Raw genomic sequence first — 23,658 nt, forward strand, 5'->3', positions numbered from 1 at the left:
GTTGGGTTTTGTAAATACATGCTCATTATTTGTGTATAACATTTTGAAATCAACAGACATCATATAACATGTCATGTGTACAAGTATCACACCTGTCTGTCTGTGTAATTACATAATGTGACAGCGACAGGTGCACGAGCCACAAATCAATGTGGACGTGTAACTTGGGCTCCTTTTTGTTTGTTTATTTTATCACAGGGAATAACTAATCTTAAACGCCATCTGGACTGACAGTCACATGATCAACCACATGACTGAAACATGGCGCGGAGTACAACAATAATGTGTCTCGATATGCTGGTCCGCGGTGTTTCTGGGATAGTTCTGTTAATGACAGTCGTCAGTTGTCCTGTATTTGGCTATGACTACCCGTTTCAAGACCCTAGTCTGTCCTGGGAAGCCCGCGTTGATGATCTAGTGGGTCGGCTGACTATTGAGGAAATTCAGGAACAAATGGCGAGAGGAGGGGCGGGTAGGTAAAGTCTTAGTAATTAGGCTAATAGATTTATCGTCATGTCATTCATCCAGTAGTTTGTCATTTTGGGTCCAGTCCAATATGTCCACCTTTAGTCATTCATACCACTGTCAACAATGTCAGCGCTTATATTAGCTAAGATACATAGCGTTCACTCACATGTCAGTGAACGCTATATGTATCTTAGCTACGCTTATATGGGATAAAGTTTGACAGTTCTTATCTGTCGAACCACGACTGTCTCACAGTCCGTAAACCTCATTATTTTGCCCTTCCCTGCTTAAGTCCAAAATGAGTCAAGTCTAGATTTCATCAGGTTTTGAATAATCAACAGATCCTTTTCAGTTTAAGATGACTTATTTGTTTCTATCAAAGTTATATTGAGACATTTAATGCATCAACCACTACCAATGTCTTGTTTGTTTGTTTGTTGTTTAACAATATTCCGACTATGTGGTGGCGGTCTGTAAATAATCGAGTCTGGACCAGGCAATCCAGTGATCAACAACATGAGCATCAATCTGCACAACTGGGATATAATGACATGTGTCAACTAAGTCAGCAAGCCTGACCACCGGATCCCGTTCGTTGTCTCTTATGACAACCATGTCTTCTAACTCGTATCTTCAGGGGTACTACCATTGTCAAATACACAGGGGTTTGTAAGTGGAAAAATACAGGCATACAGGTATGTACTGTCACTGACTTTTGTACAGTGTTAAGACCCTGTCAGTAACAGTATAAACCATGATTCTCGGGGTTTTTTCCATTGCAAGAACTGTGGTCAAATACACCAATGTTTATCAACAAATATCCTCACAGGTTTTAGGCCATTAGTTCATGCCATTTTCAACCCATACACCCATATCACTGCAAACAAATCATCTCCACATCTTCAACCATTTTCAACCCACACACCCATACCATTGTCAACTCATTTCTGCCACATCTTCAACCATTTTCAATTCATACCATTGTCAACCAAAACCTCTATACCATTGTCAACTAAAACCTCTATACCATTGTCAGCCAAAACCTCTATACCATTGTCAACCAAAACCTCTATACCATTGTCAACACTTAATCCTCATACCACTTGTCACTGTTAACTCATTACTGCCACATCCTCAACCATTTCAATTCATACCATTGTCAACCAAAACCTCTATACCATTGTCAACCAAAACCTCTATACCATTGTCAACACAATCCTCATACCACTTGTCACTGTCAACTCATTTCTGCCACATCCTCAACCATTTCAATTCATACCATTGTCAACCCTGACCTCCATACCATTGTCAACACTTAATCTCCATACCACTTGTCACTGTCAACTCATTACTAAAAAAGCTTATAAACATCAGAGAAATAGAGTAAACAACATGAAATGTTATGTGAAAGAAAACTTTTATTCTTATATTAATGGCCTACTTTTGGAATTATATGCTGAAAATAAATCTTCATATTGGAAATTATTGCGATATATTGTTAAACACTCGGGCTCTACTTTGCATATTCCTCCTCTCTAGCAGAATGTTGATGATGAATTTCCAACTCTGTTTTCTGATTTAGAAAAAGCTGAAAAACTTAATACATATCTCGAATCAATATCTCGATTGAATGATAAAGATGTACCATTACCACATTCTCCCTAAAGGACCAACATGCAGTTAGAAAAAATAGTAATTTCTAAGAAGGAAATATCTGATGTTATAAAATGTTTGCAGCTAAACAAAGCTTCAGGGCCGGATAGAATAAGTCATAAATTATTAAAGATCACTGTTGAATCTATATCTGAGCCCCTGTGTTTACTGTTTAATTTATATCATAAAAACATAGTGTGTATCCAGATATGTGGAAAAGTGTATATGTCATGCCACTGTATAAGAAAGGTGATCACTCTATTGTTTCCAAGTATAGACCCAGGGTTTTACACAGACTTTAATAAGAAAGGGAGTCATGGTGACTCACAATATTCATTTTTGGGAGTCATTTTCAATGTTTGGGAGTCATGAAAATTTTGATATTTCTTTGTGTTAATCATTCTCAGTATGTAACTGTGTATGTCACGCCACCAAATGAAACTACAGCATAGTTCAGTTCACACAGCCAGGATTACTGTCTCCTCTGAGTTCTCTGGAGCAATCTGACTGCTCTGTAAAAGTCAAACTATCATCGAACAATATCATTTTGTGCTTATCAAATTGATTTTATTGAACTGAATTGTGAGGGCCACCCATAAAACTTGCGTCAAGCTTGACTCGTATGATAATATTTTGAGAGTCGTTTACAAAATTGTTGCGTCAAATACGCAGGAATCATGCGTAATGTAAAACCTGTAGACCTGTTTCTCTTATAAGTTGCATAGGAAAACTATTTGAAAGAGTTGTGTATAAACACTTGTATAACTATTTCCATGTTAACAAACTTTTACATAAGTACCTATCGGGGTTTCAAGCAGGTCATTCAACTGTCCATCAATAAATTGAACTTTACCATCATATTTGTACATCTCTCGACAGCAAAGAAAAATATTGTATGATATTTTGCAATGTATCCAAAGCTTTTGATCGTGCGTGGCATAAAGCGCTTATACTTATATTAGAGAAGTACGGTATTAGAGGCCAGCTGTTACAATTGATATAGAGATACATAAGTGATTGCAGTCAACACGTCTTTGTAAACGGAGCTATATCCAAGCCCAGGTATTTAACAGCTGGCGTCCCTCAGAGTTCAGTATTGGGACCCATTTTATTCGTGGTCTATGTTAACGATATTGCTGATAAGGATTGTGTAACAAGTCTTTTTGCTGATGACACTTCGCTTGAAAAATCATCGAAAAGTACTAAAGAAATCAAAACTTCTTTAGACATATTATATAGCTGGAGTAAAAACTGGATGGTCTCATATAATCCTGAAAAAAACATGTTGTTTTCCATGATTGATGAAACTGAAGAATTGAAATGATTTTTTGACGAAAAGCAAATCAATTTGGTAAACAATCATAAACATCTCGGAATCACACTAATCAAATCATCAAGTCATGCTCCAAAATGATATCATCAATGCGAAAATTGAAATATTTACTAAACAGAAATACAATCAACAGTATTTATAAGATATTTATCAGACCACACTTTGAATATGCTTGTGAATTATGGGATGGTTGTACCGTACAACAGAAGGGAAACTTCAGTTAGAAGCTGCCAGAATAGTTACGAGTCTTCCTAGATATACCTCACGGGAAATTCTATATTATGAGACAGGATTGGAAAGACTGGATGAACGAAGAAAAAGAATAAGACTATGTCAATTTAATAAAAATTCAAAATATTTTAACTCCTGTATACTTAAAAGATATTACTCCAGATAGTGTGGGATTCAGATCTAATTATAACCTTAGGAATGCTAACAATATTATCCTTCCTTCTGCAAGGTTAAGACTTTCGTATGATTCCCTTTTTCCATCAACTGTAAGAATATGGAATAATATTTCTGAAACCGAAAGAAATCGACCTTCATTACAAAGTTTCAAGTTGTATTTAAAATGTGAGCAACCTGTAGCTACATCATATTACTCGTTTGGTATTAGAAAATTGAATATTATACACACAAAGTTGAGACATATGACTAGTCAGCTAAATTATGATCTGTATCGTTTCAACATCACTTCCAATTAGAATGTAAACTGTACAACATTCAAAGAGAGATATTAATGTTAAATTTAAAAAATATTGTAAAACATGACTCTCCAATGACATTGTCATTAATGTTACTTGGAAGTCCTGATATGACTATTCAACAGAATGAATACGTTTTCAAATGTGTGCAAATTTTAATTCATTACTCAAAACGTTTTGAGTGATCACACAAGTCGTGTCCCTTCCTCTCTTCTCTCTTTAACTTTCCTATCTCTTCTCTGTCTTCTCTCCTGAGATGTATATAATTGGAATTGTATGTATGTAAATATTAGGGAGCGGGTATTTTAAGTTGGATAACTTGTCCCCAATTCCTTTCACATTTGTGAATAAAATATGTTTAAATAAATCAACCAAAACCTCCATACCATTGTCAACCAAAACCAGACCTCCATACCATTGTCAACCCAGACCTCCATACCATTGTCAACCCAGACCTCCATACCATTGTCAACCCAGACCTCCATACCATTGTCAACCCAGACTTCCATACCATTGTCAACCCAGACCTCCATACCATTGTCAACCCAGACCTCCATACCATTGTCAACCCAGACCTCCATACCATTGTCAACCCAGACCTCCATACCATTGTCAACCCAGACCTCCATACCATTGTCAACCCAGACCTCCATACCATTGTCAACCCAGACATCCATACCATTGTCAACCCTGACCTCCATACCATTGTCAACCCAGACCTCCATACCATTGTCAACCCTGAACCCAGACCTGACATCCATACCATTGTCAACCCAGACCTCCATACCATTGTCAACCCAGACCTCCATACCATTGTCAACCCAGACCTCCATACCATTGTCAACCAGACATCCATACCATTGTCATTGTGACCTCCATACCATTGTCAACCCAGACCTCCATACCATTGTCAACCAAGACCTCCATACCATTGTCAACCCAGACCTCCATACCATTGTCAACCCAGACCTCCATACCATTGTCAACCCAGACATCCATACCATTGTCAACCCAGACATCCATACCATTGTCAACCAAGACCTCCATACCATTGTCAATCTCCATACCATTGTCAACCCAAACCTCCATTCCATTGTCAACCCAGACCTCCATACCATTGTCAACCCAGACATCCATACCATTTGTCAACCCAGACATTGTCCCAGACCTCCATACCATTGTCAACCCAGACATCCATACCATTGTCAACCCAGACCTCCATACCATTGTCAACCCAGACCTCCATACCATTGTCAACCCAGACCTCCATACCATTGTCAACCCAGACATCCATACCATTGTCAACCCAGACATCCATACCATTGTCAACCCAGACCTCCATACCATTGTCAACCCAGACCTCCATACCATTGTCAACCCAGACCTCCATACCATTGTCAACCCAGACATCCATACCATTGTCAGACCTCCAGACCATTGTCAACCCAGACCATACCATTGTCAACCCAGACATCCATACCATTGTCAACCCAGACCTCCATACCATTGTCAACCCAGACCTCCATACCATTGTCAACCCAGACATCCATACCATTGTCAACCCAGACATCCATACCATTGTCAACCATTACCATTGTCCATACCAGACATCAACATTCATCCATACCATTGACATCCATCCATTGTCCATTGTACCATTGTCCAGACCTCCATACCATTGTCAACCCAGACATCCATACCATTGTCAACCCAGACATCCATACCATTGTCAACCCAGACATCCATACCATTGTCAACCCAGACATCCATACCATTGTCAACCCAGACATCCATACCATTGTCAATCAGACATCCATACCATTGTCAACCCAGACATCCATACCATTGTCAACCCAGACATCCATACCATTGTCAACCCAGACATCCATACCATTGTCAACCCAGACATCCATACCATTGTCAACCCAGACATCCATACCATTGTCAACCCAGACATCCATACCATTGTCAACCCAGACATCCATACCATTGTCAACCCTTGGACATCCATACCATTGTCAACCCAGACCTCCATACCATTGTCAACCCAGACATCCATACCATTGTCAACCCAGACATCCATACCATTGTCAACCCAGACATCCATACCATTGTCAACCCAGACATCCATACCATTGTCAACCCAGACATCCATACCATTGTCAACCAAGACATCCATACCATTGTCAACCCCAAGACATCCATACCATTGTCAACCCAGACCTCCATACCATTGTCAACCCAGACATCCATACCATTGTCAACCCAGACATCCATACCATTGTCAACCCAGACCTCCATACCATTGTCAACCCAGACATCCATACCATTGTCAACCCAGACATCCATACCATTGTCAACCCAGACATCCATACCATTGTCAACCAGATACATACCATTGTCAACCCAGACATCAATACCATTGTCAACCCAGACATCCATACCATTGTCAACCCAGACCTCCATACCATTGTCAACCCAGACCTTCATACCATTGTCAACCCAGACCTTCATACCATTGTCAACCCAGACCTTCATACCATTGTCAACCCAGACATCCATACCATTGTCAACCCAAACCTTCATACCATTGTCAACCCAAACCTTCATACCATTGTTGACCTTGTACACAATCACACCAAGCCAACCCCTATACATTTCTCCTACACGTCCCATACCTTAGATTAATGCGAGCCTGCCTCGAACATCAGCCTTATTGTCTTTGTTCCCAGATGACGTAAAATCGACTATTTTCAAATGTAGAACATCAATATTTATATTGACCAATATCAAACTTAACACTTCATGTATGATATTCATATGTTTGTTTATTGGAGATAAGATGTGAATGAAATGTATGGAAACAATACATGAATGTGGGAAATATATAATATGTTGTCACTCATTAACCATGCTCACGTGTAAAAGATAGTGTAATTTGTTCTAGATATTGTATGTGCTGTCGGCTGTAACGCAGAATGGAAATAGATACTGAGTATTTTTAATGTTGTTAAGATGCATTTGCCCATGAAGTTACGGGTTGGAACTTCCGTTCAGCAACCAGTGCATAGTACATCTTGTTGTTTTTTTGTTTATTGTTTAATGCAGCACTCAGCAATATTCAAGTTACATGATGATGGTCTGTAAATAATCAAATCTAGTGATTGACATGAGCAATGAACTATGCAGGTGGAATATGATGACATGTGTCAACCAAGTCAGCGAGTCTGACCACCCGATTCCGTTAGTAGCCTGTTAGAACAAGCACAAGTTGCTGATGTCCAATTCCAACCCTGACCTTCATGCTTGTTGTAATACGTGGTCAGATTGGGTGGTCAGATAATATGGCGTCTTGGTTCAGGAAGGTCATCATTTCCCAAATGTGTAGATTGATGCTCATGATGTCAGTCACTGGATTGTCTGGTCAGGAGTCCATTATTTACAGACTACTGTTATATAGCTGGAATATTGTGTAAAGCTAGGCAACAAACAAACAAATAATTAAGAGGCCTTTTTAAAATATTAATTATGCAGTGAAACTTTCTTCAACTCAAAATATTGCCGTGAAGATTTTTGACAGCCGACTTTGAAAATATTTCACTTACTATTGTGTATTTCCAATTTGAAAAGCACCTAGTATTTTCTGTAATCTGTGTTCAATAAAACTGAGTACCGTGGCCTAAGTGGCGAGACGATGTATCACAATACCAGTTTAATGAAGTGAGACGATATATCATGAAAGTATTGGCAAGGAACCTGCGAGACGATTATGATCACAATACAATGGTGGTGATACGATAATACTTTACAATTTCTAATAACAGAACAGATATGATAGATGAAATGACTGAAACTTTATTTCATATACAGCTGAACTTGTGTTACATTCACACACACTAAGGAGCTGTTGATCTAATAAAATTTCAGCATTTAATGCTTTAGAAAGTACAGTGAAACATATATTCAGTATACCTTGATCTAATATAGATATATTTGAAACTGAAGTTTCCCCTTGGGAAGTTGTGTTTCGTCACCAATTCTTTCACAAACAATTCAATGTAAGTTATATCAGAATACAGAATATCTGAAAGAAAGTCTGCTTTCTAAATTTTATCTGATCTTTGTTCTCTTTCTTAACAAAGCTTAGACATCGTTCATAGTTGTTAATAAATGGTGTTATTTGTCAGACAATTAAAACATGTTTCAGTTACTTGAAGTCAAGTATTTTACAGTTCAGAGTTTGAAAAATGTTCACACTCTTTCACTCATACACCAACTCGTTTGTTCATTTAACAAAGATAACAGATACAAACAAATTCCTAAAAGGTTTAGTATTAGTATTAATATTAGTATTGCCGGATGTGGTGTGAAACAACAAGGAAACCAAAGTAGTGAAGATGTAGATAATTTAAGTGTTATTTCTCAGTAAAGGGCACTGTTCCCCAAGGTTTGCATTTAGACATGGTTATTAGTGGTGTTCCGATTAATTGAAATAATTGAAGATTGGTCGCATTGACCAAACGACCAAGCAATCGATCACATTTTCTCATAATCGAACATAAACGATTTTGGAACTACTGTTTTAATCTTTCAAATACTTGACAATGAAACATATCGTTGGAGTTGTCAGGGCCTGAAAACGTGTTTAATTCTTAGAAAACTCACTTCACTAACTGAAAAGTCATGACTGAATATTTCTCTAAGACTCCAGGAAGTTTATGTTCATGATATATTAGTCATGACTTTAAAGTAGCAAGGTGCATCATGTTATACATATCAGCAATAACAACCAGGAGAGGAGAGAGGAAAATCTGAAAAATGACTCTAACCAATTTTTTTCGATGATTGTTCGTTGGTAATGAAGCAATCATCAATTGTGAGATTTCAACCAATTCCCAACACTAATGTTTATATCTGGTATTCACATACAACATAGCCCAAATCCATTTACAAAACGTCTTGATTCAGTACCTTCCAATTCTGAAAGTCTTCATGATGTATGCAGGTTCGTTCGGAGGCCCTGCCCCAGCTATTCCCCGTCTGGGTATCGGGCCCTACTCTTGGAACACTGAGTGCCTGAGGGGGGACGTGCAGGCGGGGAACGCAACCAGCTTCCCACAAGCCATTGGCCTGGCTGCCTCGTTCAGGTGAGAGAGTGAAGGAGAATGGCTTAGTTGCTGTTTCAGGCGAGAAGTGAGTGAGTGAGTTGTGTTTTTGCTGCTTTTAGCAATATTCCACCAATATCTCAGAGTGGGGACAGTAGAAATTGGGCTTAACACAAGTTACCCATGCAGGGGGGGACCCAGGCCTTCAGCGTGACAAGCGAACGCTTGAACGCTTTAACCACACTGCTACCCCTCCGCCCCTTTCTGGTGTAAAGGGTATGGTGTATGATTGTGTTATATGATTTGTAATATGGGCCGGTGGCCTTTATGATTTACTCTTAAATAAACTAAATGTACCAGTAGAAAGGGCTGAGTGTTTTGCTCAGGTAAAAGAGAGTGTGGGTTTGGGTGGGAGCTTGTAGGGTGTGGGGTGGGGGCAGTTAATGGGGGGGGGAGTATTGGCTGGCAGTGTCTTTGAAGATAGAGAGAGGGAGCTTATGATAGTTACAACTGTTGCCATGTCTCTTTTTAGAGGAGTTTAATTTTACTGGAAACACTTTTATGTTTTGTTTTAAAATGTTGAATATATATTTGAAGTCGTCAGTTGGTGTATGACATCGCTGAGGCAACAAGTGTGGAGGTGCGAGGGAAGTTCCGCTACTACACGGTCAACAAGCAGTATGGAGACCACCGTGGTCTCAGTTGCTTCAGCCCCGTCATCAACATAATGCGGGACCCAAGATGGGGACGAAACCAGGTACAGTGACATATGTTTCGTCTCAATGGGCAAAAGCAGTCAATTTTGTCACAGTAGAATGCAAATAAACAGTGTGTTTTCAAAGTAGAAGAAGGTTGTCTGTCACTATTGCTGACAGAGTGTGGAATCAAATACACAGTCATGTTTTAAATGTTCAAATTTGTTTGTGAAAAATAATATTTAGTGTGTTAATCTGCTAGTTTATTTTGTAAAATATATAGTATTATGTTTGGTGTTAAAATGCCCCTTGGCAAACTCTTGAGTACAGTAATATTGTCATCAAAGGCATTGGGATGTCATGAGGCACAGATGTGCTGATGTAGAACAAATTTACGTGCGATGCCAGATGCCCACATATTGATTCAGCTATAATGTTTTTCATTAGTTCTTGAAAAATAACATTTTAACTTGGAAGGAGATTGTGATTAGTGCTGGTAGTTGATGAATTGATACCACCTTCAGCAGACTTCAGCATATTCATGAACACCCATCAATATTTGCAGTAAAACTCAAGAAAAATGGTAGTTTTAAATTATGTGTTTACAGTCGTTTCAGAGAAGTCATATTTAATGTGTTGTGGTTTTGTTTATGAGACAACACATACACTAAAATATGAAAAATATGAAACTGGACTCAACCAATATTTGTCAAAAGTTTTTCTTTTTAATTTGTTTTCTACATAGGTCACTTTTATGAACCAGTGGCCCGTTCCATAAAACGATCGTAGTGCTAAGGTGATCGTAACTCACATACGTTACGTAGAGTTATGACTGTCGCAACACTATGATCGCTTCGTGGAACGGAGCCCAGCTCGTTAATTATAGACCACAGTATTGTGTAGAACTGACACTGTCATGTTGGACAGATGCTCTGAGTGTTGAGCCAGTCTTCCAACATGCCGCAATTTCTCAAGACTTGCTTCATTAATAATCCCAGCTTCTAGCACCACACTCATACTCATACAATGGTGGTAGGAAATGTGTCATCCTGCCAAACTTAGGGACTGTTCATAATTTATGGCTAGGGGGTGATGATGATTTTTATGGAGGAGAATGTACAATGTGAATGACACCCCCTAAAATTTATGTACAAAGTAAGTGGAACTAGATCAGATGTAGATTTGATACTCGACACGTATTTGTGTGTGTGGTTGACCTGAAATTTGTCATTTGTCATGTTACATATGATTCTGACAGGAGACGTATGGAGAGGACCCACATCTGTCAGGTGAGCTGGCTGTGAGTTTCGTGAACGGTTTGCAGGGAACTGACCGCCGCTATATCCGAGCCAGTGCGGGATGTAAACACTTCGCTGCCTATGATGGTCCAGAGAACATCCCATCCTCCAGAATGACTTTTGATGCAGTTGTAAGTAGTCTTTACCTACAGGGAGACTTGTCTCAGGTGCGACACTGGACATGGTGAAGATGGTTAGGTATGCCTTTTGGAGGGCATTTGTGCTTCACAGAAGAACATATTTCGAACAGAATAGAATATACAGTATTTGAGTGTTAATTGAAAGTGTTATAGAGACTATAAGGACAATACATACCAGCTCCATTGAGCCTCCAAATGGTTACATATATGTTCATGTTCCACGTTCATTGACCAGGTGTTGTTGAGATGTAATTTAGTATTTGTTTCCTTAAGTTATTCAATAAACCAACAGAATAAGTGGTATTGTTTTGAAAAATTCATATCATAAAACTTGTAGCAGGATTGCTTTCATTTCCAAGGTTCATTTAAAAGTCTCTACTACCCACTGCACTCCACTCCATTCCACTGCACTCCCCGCTAAGCTCTGCGCTCCTTACTCCACTCCACTCCACTCCTCATTCCACACTCCATTCCACTCCTAGTTCCACTCAACCAATGATAATGGAAAGTTTTCCTGTTTTAGCGTTTTGTTTGTTTCCATACAGGTGTCCGAGAGAGACCTACGTACAACGTTTCTGCCAGCATTCCGAGCCTGTGTGAAAGCAGGCTCTCTCAGCATCATGTGCAGCTACAACAGGTGTGTCTAGGTGGACTTCATGATATGATATGATCCGTATACTGGAGGGTTGAGTGAAATCTTTTCTTGTAGACATCTTATGATTTCAATGAGTTATATTCATAAACAATGTCACAGTTGAGCAAATTGATTTGCTATGACAAATCAGTAGAATAAGCAAGGCTGTTCACCTTTGAAAAATGGACAGACTTGAGGAGTTGTAAGTGATGAAGTATTTGCTAAAAAGGGCTCAGCACCAAAAGCCATCCAACACAAATTTAGGATACACCTTCCTATGCTACTTTGACCGCCTCCGTGGTGTAGTGATAAGAGCGTCTGCCCGGAGAGCGGAAGGTTGCTGGTTTGATCCCCGACCGCTTCATACCAAAAGACGTTAAAATATGGTACTTGTTGGTCCCTGCCTGGCGCTCAGCATTAATGGGTACAACAAGGACTGGTCGACTCGGAGTCAGTATAATGTGTCTGAGTGGGGTATTCATGCTTCACTGCGGCATGGTATCTCAGTGGGCTAGCACTATACAACCAGCTTCAGTCTGGGCTAGTACAAGCAGCCTCACATATACATACACACGCACGCATGTCGTCATATGAGCGAAATATTCTCAAGCACGACGTAAAACCCAATTTCACCTCACCTCCTATGCTACTTTAAAGAGTTGGGCACCAGAGTATGGCAGTGACAGACTTGAAGAGAACACTATCCTGGAATATGTCTGTTACGTCAGCAACACCAGAAATGATCCAGAAAATCTATGATGACCTTATGACTGATTGGCAAATGACTGATCATAATATTGCTGGTTTAAAAGATACACAGGAGACATTATATTCAATTATCACCATGACTTCTGCAAGAAAGTATCAGTTCTCTGGATTCCATAGCTTCTGACATCTTATGAAAATGCACTACACACAATACGTGTTTGTAGATATTTTCCCCCTGACGCAAAACCAATGATGATATTGTATGATCAGTCTGTATTAAACGTCACAGGATCATGTGTAAAGATACTCCAATACCGTGATAGCATTCGGACGTTGGCCCAACGTTGCTATCTGGGTATGTGACATGTTTGTGCTACCTTGCAGTGTGAATGGCATACCAGCTTGTGCCAATGAGTACATTCTGACAGAGATACTTCGGAAGCAGTGGAACTTCACTGGGTACGTGGTGAGCGACGAAGGTGCCATTGAAAACGTCATCTGGACACACTTCTACAAGCACAACCATGTTGATGCTGTCACAGCGTGTGTCAAGGCCGGCTGTAACCTGGAGCTGTCGGGGGATGACAAGTACAATGTCTACACCTCTATTGGTGAATACTACTCTGCCAGCGTAGTAGCATGCTTCTTCAAAATCCAAAGGCTGGGTTTGGATATAAAATGACTTACATTACTTATTTGAATCATTATAATGTCTTGTCAGCTGCTAGTCTTTAGAATGACTCTTATCTCATTTTTGGTCATATGAATGAAATATTTATTGCTTATTTTTGTTTCATTGAATCCGGTTTAGAGTTACCTGCCCTTGTCTGTTGCTGAAATTCAAAAAAGAAAACATATTTCAGAACAAAGGATGCTGTAAATGTTTTTATTTTTCACATTTGTCTGAACAGCTGGACATAGTCCTTTGAGATATTATATTAAACTAAACTTGAATGTTTCAAATATTTTCTTCAGTGGAAGCCATAAAACAACGCAAACTGGATGAAAGCCTTGTGCGAGATCGGGTGAAGCCACTGTTCTACACCAGAATGAGACTTGGCGAGTTCGACCCACCAACAATGAATCCGTATGCAACAATCGACATGTCGTCTATTCAAGGTGCAGCTCACAGACAGCTATCTCTGGATGCTGCCATGAAGTCATTTGTCTTGTTGAAGAATACAGGGGGCTTCCTACCATTCAAAACCAGTGGCTTCAACAACATTGCAGTGAGTATTACTGATGATATGTACATGGAGCTTTTCTGCGGTGTCCCAGTGAAGTCATCGCCAGTTTGCAGGGTAATTTTGTAAGGAATGACTAATCAATTCAAACCTTCTATTTTGCTGATAATCTTTGAGACTGAAATGTACTTAGGGACCCTTCATAATTTATGGCTAGGGTATAGATGATGATTTTAAGGGGGGTCACCCATTCTGTTCTGGTGAGCTGGGGGGTTGGGGGTGGTGGTGTTCAATCAATTTTAGAAATGGAATGTGTGAACTGTTACAAACAATAACTGTCCTTTCTCAGTGTATGTAAACAGTATCATACAGGTGAGCTACAGAACCTGTGTTTTCATTAACCCTCTTGGTCTTGTAACTAACAACTGACAAACCTGGAATAAATAATGTCAAGATTTACAGCTAAACTTAAAGATTCAAATATGAATACAAAATTATATTTTGTTTTTTGGTCATGCTGGGAATGCTTGAATTTCATTGCTTTGAGAACTGAATTGTTATTCATGGGTAGTACAATGTTGCTATGTTGAAGACTACAGTGCTGTATTACAGGTGTTAGGGCCAATGGCTGACAACATGAAGCAGCTGTTTGGTGACTACTCTGCGACTGTGATGCCACACTATGTGACCACCCCGCTCGCTGGCCTGAAGGAGCTGGCCGTCAACATCGCCTACGCTCCTGGGTGTGACGACAACACATGCTCCAAGTACTCCAGTGCAGAGATCAGACAGGCCGTGTCCGATGCCCAAGTGGTGTTTGTGTGTGTGGGGACAGGTGAGGGGAGATGTCATGTCAAGGTTTGCATCGTCGGGTGATTGTTGTGGACAGACGTGGGTGTGTTGTCACGCAGGTTTTGATGTGAAAATGTGTATCTGCCCTCATAACATGTTATGGGTTTGATAGACAAGACAAAATCCATTGTTTCAGGTCAAGTTTCAGAGAGTGAAGGCAATGACCGACAGGACATTCAGCTCCCTGGACACCAGCAGGATTTGGTGCAGGATGCAGTCAAATACAGTGAGTAACTGTCCATATTAATTACTGCAGGATGCAGTCAAATACGGTGAGTAATTGTCTGTATAACCTACAGGAGGATGCAGTCAAATACAGTGAGTAATTGTCTGTATAACCTACAGGAGGATGCAGTCAAATACAGTGAGTAACTGTCCATATTACTTACTGCAGGATGCAGTCAAATACAGTGAGTAATTGCCTGTATAACCTACAGGAGGATGCAGTTAAATACAGTGAGTAACTGTCCACATTACTTACTGCAGGATGCAGTTAAATACAATGAGTTACTGTCTATATCAACAGCTGTGAGTAACTGTCTGTATCACCCACAGCTGGCTTCACCAATGGTGTTTAAGGTGGTTCTGCAACAGAAGCTGCTTCAATGGTTGTGCTACTGTTACGGGTTCTGCTTCAACGGTTGTGTTTGTGGTGGCATATCATCTGATACTGTTACAGGTGATGCCCCAGTGGTTGTGTTGGTGTTACAGGTGATGCCCCAGTGGTCGTGCTACTGTTACAGGTGATGCCCAAGTTGTTGTGCCACTGTTATAGGTGATGCCACAGTGGTTGTGTTGGTGTTACAGGTGATGCCCCAGTGGTTGTGTTGGTGTTACAGGTGATGCCCAAGTTGTTGTGCTATGGTACAGGTGATGCCCCAGTGGTCGTGCCACTGTTACAGGTGATGCCCAAGTTGTTGTGCTATGTTACAGGTGATGCCCCAGTGGTTGTGTTGGTGTTACAGGTGATGCCCAAGTTGTTGTGCTATGGTACAGGTGATGCCCCAGTGGTCGTGCTACTGTTACAGGTGATGCCCAAGTTGTTGTGCTATGGTACAGGTGATGCCCCAGTGGTTGTGTTGGTGTTACAGGTGATGCCCAAGTTGTTGTGCTACTGTTACAGGTGATGCCCAAGTTGTTGTGCTATGGTACAGGTGATGCCCCAGTGGTTGTGTTGGTGCTACAGGTGATGCCCCAGTGGTTGTGTTGGTGTTACAGGTGATGCCCAAGTTCTTGTGCTATGGTACAGGTGATGCCCCAGTGGTTGTGTTGGTGTTACAGGTGATGCCCAAGTTGTTGTGCTATGGTACAGGTGATGCCCCAGTGGTCGTGCTACTGTTACAGGTGATGCCCAAGTTGTTGTGCTATGGTACAGGTGATGCCCCAGTGGTTGTGGTGTTACAGGTGATGCCCAAGTTGTTGTGCTATGGTACAGGTGATGCCCCAGTGGTTGTGCTACTGTTATAGGTGATGCCCAAGTTGTTGTGCTACTGTTACAGCTGATGCCCCAGTGGTAGTGTGACTGTTACAGGTGATGCCCAAGTTGTTGTGCTACTGTTACAGCTGATGCCCCAGTGGTCGTGCGACTGTTACAGGTGATGCCCAATTTGTTGTGCTACTGTATTAGGTGATGCTCCAGTGGTTGTGATGGTGTTCAGTGCTGGGCCGGTCAACATGACATGGGCTGTGGAGTCAAACAAGGTGCTGGCCATCCTGCAGTGTTTCTTCCCAGCTCAGGAGACCGGTCAGGCGTTGATCAGGGTGCTGACAGCAAGAGGTACCAACTCTGTCCCCGCTGCCAGACTGCCTTACACCTGGCCTAGGTACAGTTCAGACGTGAGTTACCATAGTAATAAACTATACAACGTATCCTAGTTATATTTCAGAGGTAGGTTACCATGGTAACAAACTACACAACTATCCTTGTTACATTTCAGAGGTGGGTTACCATAGTAACAAACTACCCTAGAACTAACCTATTTACAGTTCAGAGTTGGGTTACCATAGTAACAACCTTCACTTCAACTAACCTATTTACAGTTCAGAGCTGGGTTACCATAGTAACAGACTACACTACAGCTACCAAGTGACAGTTCAGACATGAGTTACCATAGTAACAAACTACACTGCAACTAACCTATTTACAGTCCAGAATTGGGTTACCATAGTCGCTACGACTGATCTAGTGAAAGTATAAAGTAAAATTAGCGTAGTACGGTACAAACTACATTTCCACTGGCTTAGGAACAGTACTGAGGTGAGAGATACCATAGTAACAGACTATCCTCCACCTAGCCCAGATATAGAATGCAGTTTTTTTGTGATTTAATAAACACATTTAGAAAAATGGGGAATATCAATGAACCTGTCTAGACTCTTAGTTTAAAGTAAGAGTTCCTTGAAGGGGATTTGGTCAGAAGGAAGAGAGTCAACCCTGCAATAGTACTCTTTCTTCGGAACAAGAATATACTTGTTCCCCGAAGATAACTGTTATGTGGAGGACACTGTACATGTTGCCCATACAGTTGTTTGTGCATAGTGTGGCCTTGACTGCAGGTCGGCAAGATGACCGACTACTCCATGTACGGCAAGACGTACCGCTACTACCAGGCTGATCCCTTGTTCCCCTTCGGCTACGGCCTGTCCTACACCACCTTCAACTACACCAGCCTCACCTACCCTGCAGTGATACAGGCTGGGCAGAACCTCACTGGCAGAGTAGTCGTGCACAACACTGGACAGTATGATGCTGATGAGGTGAGAGGTGTGATTACCATGGAAACCAGGGTCCAGATCCACAAAGTGTTCGTAACTTTACGACCTGTCGTAACTCTATAGTTTACCATAGGCTTACAAATGCAGCTGTAGTATCTTCATGGGCTCTCTTCGTCAACACACACAAGGGACAACATGACATGCAAAGTAGTTCCAATCACCCGCTTTATTCTGACGTAGCACACAAGTCACGTGATGCACATAAAGTAATGACGGAGATAATATAGGCTGTACAACTCATTGAGAATACTACAGCAGCATTATGAATGCTTTGTGGCTCGGGACCTAGACTGATATTTGACAGCAGTAGGTTTGTTGACACTAGTGGTGTAACGATTCATCGATAGTATCGATGTTTGCATCATCAACTACGCGATACGAGTGTTTCGATACAAAACACATTTAGGCAATATATCAGGATATTTATATCGCAAGGATCCATGATACATCGATGTATCGCCACAAGAGACGATATATCCCGATACTGCTTAAATACTACTTAAAGTTGTAAGGAGTATTGCATTAGGATTAGGAAGGGAGTCTCTTTGAAATACTTCTAAATTTTAAAAACAAAATGAACCTTATAGGAATCTGTTTGTGTCTGCCATCTTTGTTAGATGAACAAAGGAGTTGGTGTATCAGTGAAAGAATGTGAACATTTTTCAATCTCAGTGAACTGTAAAAAACTTGTCTTTAAGTAATTGAAACATGTTTTAGTTGTTTGACAAATAACACCATTTATTAACAACTATGAACGATGTCTTAGCTTTGTTAAGAAAGAGAAGATATATTTAGAAAGCATACTTAAGAGTTTTTTTCAGTGGTTCTGGTATAAATTACATTGAAATGTCAGTGAAAGCATTGGTGCAGAAACACAACTTTCCAAGGGAAGCCTAGATCAAAGGTTTATGTTTGAATTGTACTTTCTTAAGCATTAAATGCTGAAACTTCATTACATGAACAGCCTTTTAAGTGTGTGTGAATGTAGCACATGTTCTGCTGTATAACAAATAAAGATTCAGTCATTATATCTATCATATATGTCCTGTGTTTAGAATTGTAAAGTATCAGGATACGTATCATATCACCATCACTGTATCGTGATGATAATCGTCTCGCAGGTTCCTTGCCAATACTTTCATGATATATTGTATCGCCTCATTAAACTGGTATCAGGATATATCATCTCGCCACTTAGGCACCGATACACAGCTCTAGTTGACACTCATTGTCTCATGTTTCCATGTTCAGTTTATATATGTTAATTCCGTTGTGATTTGAATTGGAAGTTGAGACATTGGCTAGAGTGGAGGAAGACCCATTTGGAAGATTGTGTGAAACAGAGAATCTCATACTTGTGTTTAATATTTGACATGATTGTGCAAGTCAGTTAAAGGTCACATGCAACGTAAAACACAACTTTGCAGATTCTGATACCTTTCGGTGTGGACTTACCGAAACAAATCATCAAAAATGCAAATTCAACTTATAAAGTTAAAAAATAACGCGATGAAAAAAACCACGCGAAATCGGAGTACAAACGATTCACTAATTTTCCCCCAGCGCTTGGGGGAACTTAACTGGTTTCAACAGCTGGGCTGCGCTCATAGCACATGCGCAGTGAAATAGGTTTGCGCAGCTTGGAAGCGGGTTGTCGGGTGAATACTCGGTCTAATGTTTTGTTGATATTTCACAGGCGCAAGCTTTTTATATGTTATGACAGTAGATTACCGATTTAACTGTTTATATAATTTCATTTGTCTATTTCACCACACGTTCTTCTTACTGAGTCACTTTCTCAGTTTGATACTTAAAAGCAATGTCATTATTTAGCGTTGACAGAATTTCTAACTGTGATATAGATATGTCGTTGTCACAGACAAAACTCAATGTCTGTACACCTATGTGTCTGCCTGCCTGTCTGCTAATGACAATATTCAATACACAACTTCGATCACTGACCACATGCAATTTGAACTTAACACCTATCAGGCTATACACCATAAACAAAACACATTGATTTATGGCCCGAGTTCGGTCTCTTGTCACATTATGTAATTACACAGACAGGCACGTGTAATACTTGAACACATGACATGTTATGATGTCTGTTGATTGCAAAATGTTATACACCAAAAATGAGCATGTATTTACAAAACCCAACATCTCTATATATACACACACAATGAGCCGTGAGGGCATCTGCAAATGACCCAGCCGTTACACTAGAGTGCACACCCACCCACTCAGACTGGGTTCGGTATCCCGGCTGCTTCGTTTCTTGGAAAGTAAACCCATGTACAAAATATTGCACTTTTGATTTGCGATTGTACGCTTATAATTTTGTTTATATGTTTTTTCATAATCACCAATATATATTATATGTCATGAATAAGTGATAATTGTGTTTAATTATGTTTGATTTTTTGGTTGCATGTGACCTTTAAAGGAGGAAATATCTGTGCAAATGATTTTTCACTAATTTTGACAACAGCATGTATTTTTAGACAATTTCAATATATCACATCACAAACCGATCTGAATGTGATTCATTTATTCAACTGGCAGTTCAGCTGTCACTGTTATAATTGTTTGATTAGCATTCTAGAAGTTAGTGAGTCAGTAAATCATAAAACTTTATGGATAACAACTCTTGTTTATTGCATATAGTGATGTTTCTTTTAGCTAGATAACAGCATTTTGCGAGGGGTATTGAAATGGACTCTGTCCGTCCGTGCACATTTGACTTTTCCGAAGCATAACTCTAAAACCATTCACTATTTCTTCAACAAACTTGGCACATAGATAAATCTGATGATCTACAGGTGCCTTTTGGTAGTTTTGGATTTCTGAATAAGATGTTAGTTTTTGCGTTTCCATGGCAACAAGTTTGACTTAGACTGATATTGGTGGTAGTGCTCTTTTCTGGAGCAGAACTTAAAACCATTCACTATTTCTTCAACAAACTTGGCACATAGATAGATCTGGTGGTGAACTGGTGCTTTTGGTATTTTTGAATTTCTGAATAAAATATTTTTGGCATTTCCATGGCAACAAGTTTGACAGACTGAAATTGGTGGTAGTGCTCTTTTTCAGAGCAGAACTTTAAAAGCGTTCACTTTTTCTTCACCAAATGTGGTACATAGATAGGTCTGGTGGGGTACTGGTGCTTTTTGGTAGTTTTGGATTTCTGAATAAAATAGTTTTTGCGTTCCCATGGCAACAAGTTTGACTTATACTGATATTGGTAGTAGTGCTCTTTTCTGGAGCAGAACTTTAAAACCATTCACTATTTCTTCACCAAACTTGGCACATAGATAGATCTGGTGGTGAACTGGTGCCTTTCGGTATTTTTGGATTTCTGAATAAAATATTTTTGGCATTTCCTTGGCAACAAGTTTGACAGACTGAAATTGGTGGTAGTGCTCCACGATATTGATGACTTTGTCTTCTTGTTACTCACTGTTATGTTTCCAATGACAAAACTGAGGTCTGGTACTGACTGACCAGCTTGCCTCTCCAGGTGGTACAAGTCTACATCTCTTGGGAGAATGCCACAGTCGTCACACCGAGGCTGCAGCTGGTGGACTTCAATCGAGTGTTCATCCCTAGTTCCAAGATGGTGGAGGTGAACTTCACAGTGACTGCAGAAGCCATGGCAGTCTGGGTGGACACCACTCGGGGCTGGGTGGTGGAGCCTGGTGAGTTATGTGGACAACAGTTGGGGCTGGGTGGTGGAGCCTGGTGAGTTGTGTGGACAGCAGTCAGGGCTTGGTAGTAGAGCCTGGTGAGTTGTGTGGACAGCACTCAGGGATGGGTGGTGGAGCCTGGTGAGTTGTATGGACAGCACTCAGGGATGGGTGGTGGAGCCTGGTGAGTTGTGCGGACAGCACTCAGGGATGGGTGGTGGAGCCTGGTGAGTTGTATGGACAACAGTCGGGGATGGGTGGTGGAGCCTGGTGAGTTGTGTGGACAGCAGTCGGGGATGGGTGGTGGAGCCTGGTGAGTTGTGCGGACAGCACTCAGGGATGGGTGGTGGAGCCTGGTGAGTTGTATGGACAACAGTCGGGGATGGGTGGTGGAGCCTGGTGAGTTGTGCGGACAGCACTCAGGGATGGGTGGTGGAGCCTGGTGAGTTGTGTGGACAACAGTCAGGGATGGGTGGTGGAGCCTGGTGAGTTGTGTGGACATGAGTCAGGGATTGGTGATGGAGCCTGGTGAGTTGTGTGGACAGCAGTCAATGAAGGGTGGTTGAGCCTGGTGAGATAGGAGGCCTTTGAAATTTGATGACAGTTGTCAGTGATTTTGGCAAGCCTTTTTATTTAGGTGACAGCAGTCAGGGAGAACAGGTAACACAGCTAATCAGGAGGTTGATCAGTTTTGTCCTTTCTCTTGGGCTTCAGGCACAATGGACCTCTATGTCGGTGGCCAGCAACCCAACCAGACGACAGTTGCCGATTCCAATGTCCTCCATGGCACCTTCCAGATAAAGAGCTCCATATCACTTGGTGTTTACTGAACATGCCACATTCACAGGGAGGGTCATCATTGAAAATGACCTAATTTTACGGGTGATTTGTTATTTTCATGATAGCAAACTACACTCGTGTTACTTTGAGGACCTTCAAACCATCACTCTTTTAGGGAGAGTTATTATTATAACAACGAAAACTCCAGAATTTACCTTAATGGTGATGGTTTTGCACTTTAAGACATTGTATGCAAATGGGCGTGTTACTCATTCATGATTACTTGTAGCTCCCGTTCATCAGGAGTTTATTGAACTGCATATATTCTCTGAAGGAATATACAACAAAAGTTTAATAACACCTTCCACATTGCATGATGGACATCCTGGGTGCTAATGGCTTGTTCATTTGAAAGCTATCATGCAAACTGGGTTCTGGCTTTCAAACTGCATCAAACTTTCATGAAACAGCAATCAATAATGGAACTTGTTCCTTTGACCAAATCAAACATAACCCCAAATTATTTCAGTAGTTTGTGTGTCATGGCCCAACCATTGCTGAAACATAACTGGACAAAACTATTTCCAACACTACTTGCAGAGATGCCAACCCTTACGATTTTATCGTATTTGTTAAGAAAAAAGCAACACAAAATACACGACTACGATAGCAGTAAAAATATACAAAGTTTTCCAAAAATATGTTAAGTTACATTTTCAAATAGCATACGTACCATTGAATAAATTTCAAACACCTTTTATTCAGTATCAAGCTATATGTGGATACTTACTTCTGATTTAGGTAAGTACGAAGTTAATAACAAGTTCTTAGAATATCTATATATTTTTATTAAACACAAAATTTCTTTGGAAAAGTTAATACTAATTTTTGCATCAGGTTTTGGCCAAAATACTAATTGGGTTAAATAAGGGTCGGCATCTCTGTACTTGTCTACTGCCGTAATTATGTTTTGATGAATATCAGTGTTTTGTTATTTGAAAGAATATCATACCTGGCATAGAGCTTATATGTGTCACTTGTTGGACAAATGTGTGTGAGAATGTGCGTGTGAGTCTGTGTCCTTGTCAGTGTTGAGGGTATACACGGAATGAATGGATAATGACCAATTTGAATAATATCCTTTGACAATGCTGAGTGATGAACATGCAATTATTTATTGATTGACAATGCCTACATTGTGTAGTAGTGACATGAACAAGTGCAATGACACTTAATGCATTATTTTATATTGTTGCAATAATTATTATTATGGGACACAAATTTGAATGTTTTTCTCCAAGGTAGCACGCTTTTTAACTGTAAACAGAGATCGGTGTTGGTTTTATTGAGGTAACATTATGTAACATGTCAGTATTAAAACCGAAATGTCAAGCCCATTTCTTTTCTTGTTCTTTTCTTACAGGATATTTTAGAGGGATGACAAATAATTTTGAGTCTTATATAAAACTAATGTTGCTAACGTAACATGGTTTGCACAGGCTTCCAAATATTTACAAAAGTACAAAAGTACTAGAATATGTACTTTACTAAGAAAATACAAATATAACATACATATGTTTCAAATAATTTACATTAAAAAGTCAAACTGTATTTAGGTTGCATTGGCACGTGTGTGTGTG

At 40.2% G+C, this 23,658-nt stretch overlaps 1 protein-coding gene across 1 annotated transcript; it reads left to right on the forward strand.

Moving 5' to 3' along the window:
* The first annotated feature begins 230 nt into the window (after positions 1–230).
* Positions 231–23,415, forward strand: LOC124280564 (probable beta-D-xylosidase 5). Its single transcript, XM_046716516.1, has 13 exons — positions 231–472; positions 9,164–9,305; positions 9,861–10,020; positions 11,217–11,387; positions 11,942–12,033; positions 13,123–13,349; positions 13,714–13,967; positions 14,535–14,757; positions 14,911–15,000; positions 16,402–16,610; positions 17,331–17,531; positions 21,073–21,250; positions 21,953–23,415. The coding sequence occupies exons 1-13, from the start codon at positions 262–264 to the stop codon at positions 22,066–22,068; spliced, it is 2,274 nt and encodes a 757-aa protein (XP_046572472.1). The 5' UTR covers positions 231–261; the 3' UTR covers positions 22,069–23,415.
* Positions 23,416–23,658: the final 243 nt, after the last annotated feature.

Source organism: Haliotis rubra, unplaced genomic scaffold, assembly GCF_003918875.1.
Source record: "Haliotis rubra isolate DU_JTF1 unplaced genomic scaffold, ASM391887v1 Scf27, whole genome shotgun sequence".
Taxonomy (NCBI): Eukaryota; Metazoa; Mollusca; class Gastropoda; order Lepetellida; family Haliotidae; genus Haliotis; species Haliotis rubra.

Excerpts from the sequence above, each read along its gene's own strand:
- LOC124280564 (XM_046716516.1), top strand. The coding sequence starts at position 262 with ATGGCGCGGAGTACAACAATAATGTGTCTCGATATGCTGGTCCGCGGT. Across the intron at positions 10,021-11,216 it reads CAAGATGGGGACGAAACCAG|GAGACGTATGGAGAGGACCC; the intron begins GTACAGTGACAT and ends TGATTCTGACAG. Across the intron at positions 15,001-16,401 it reads GCAGGATGCAGTCAAATACA|GTGATGCTCCAGTGGTTGTG; the intron begins GTGAGTAACTGT and ends CTACTGTATTAG.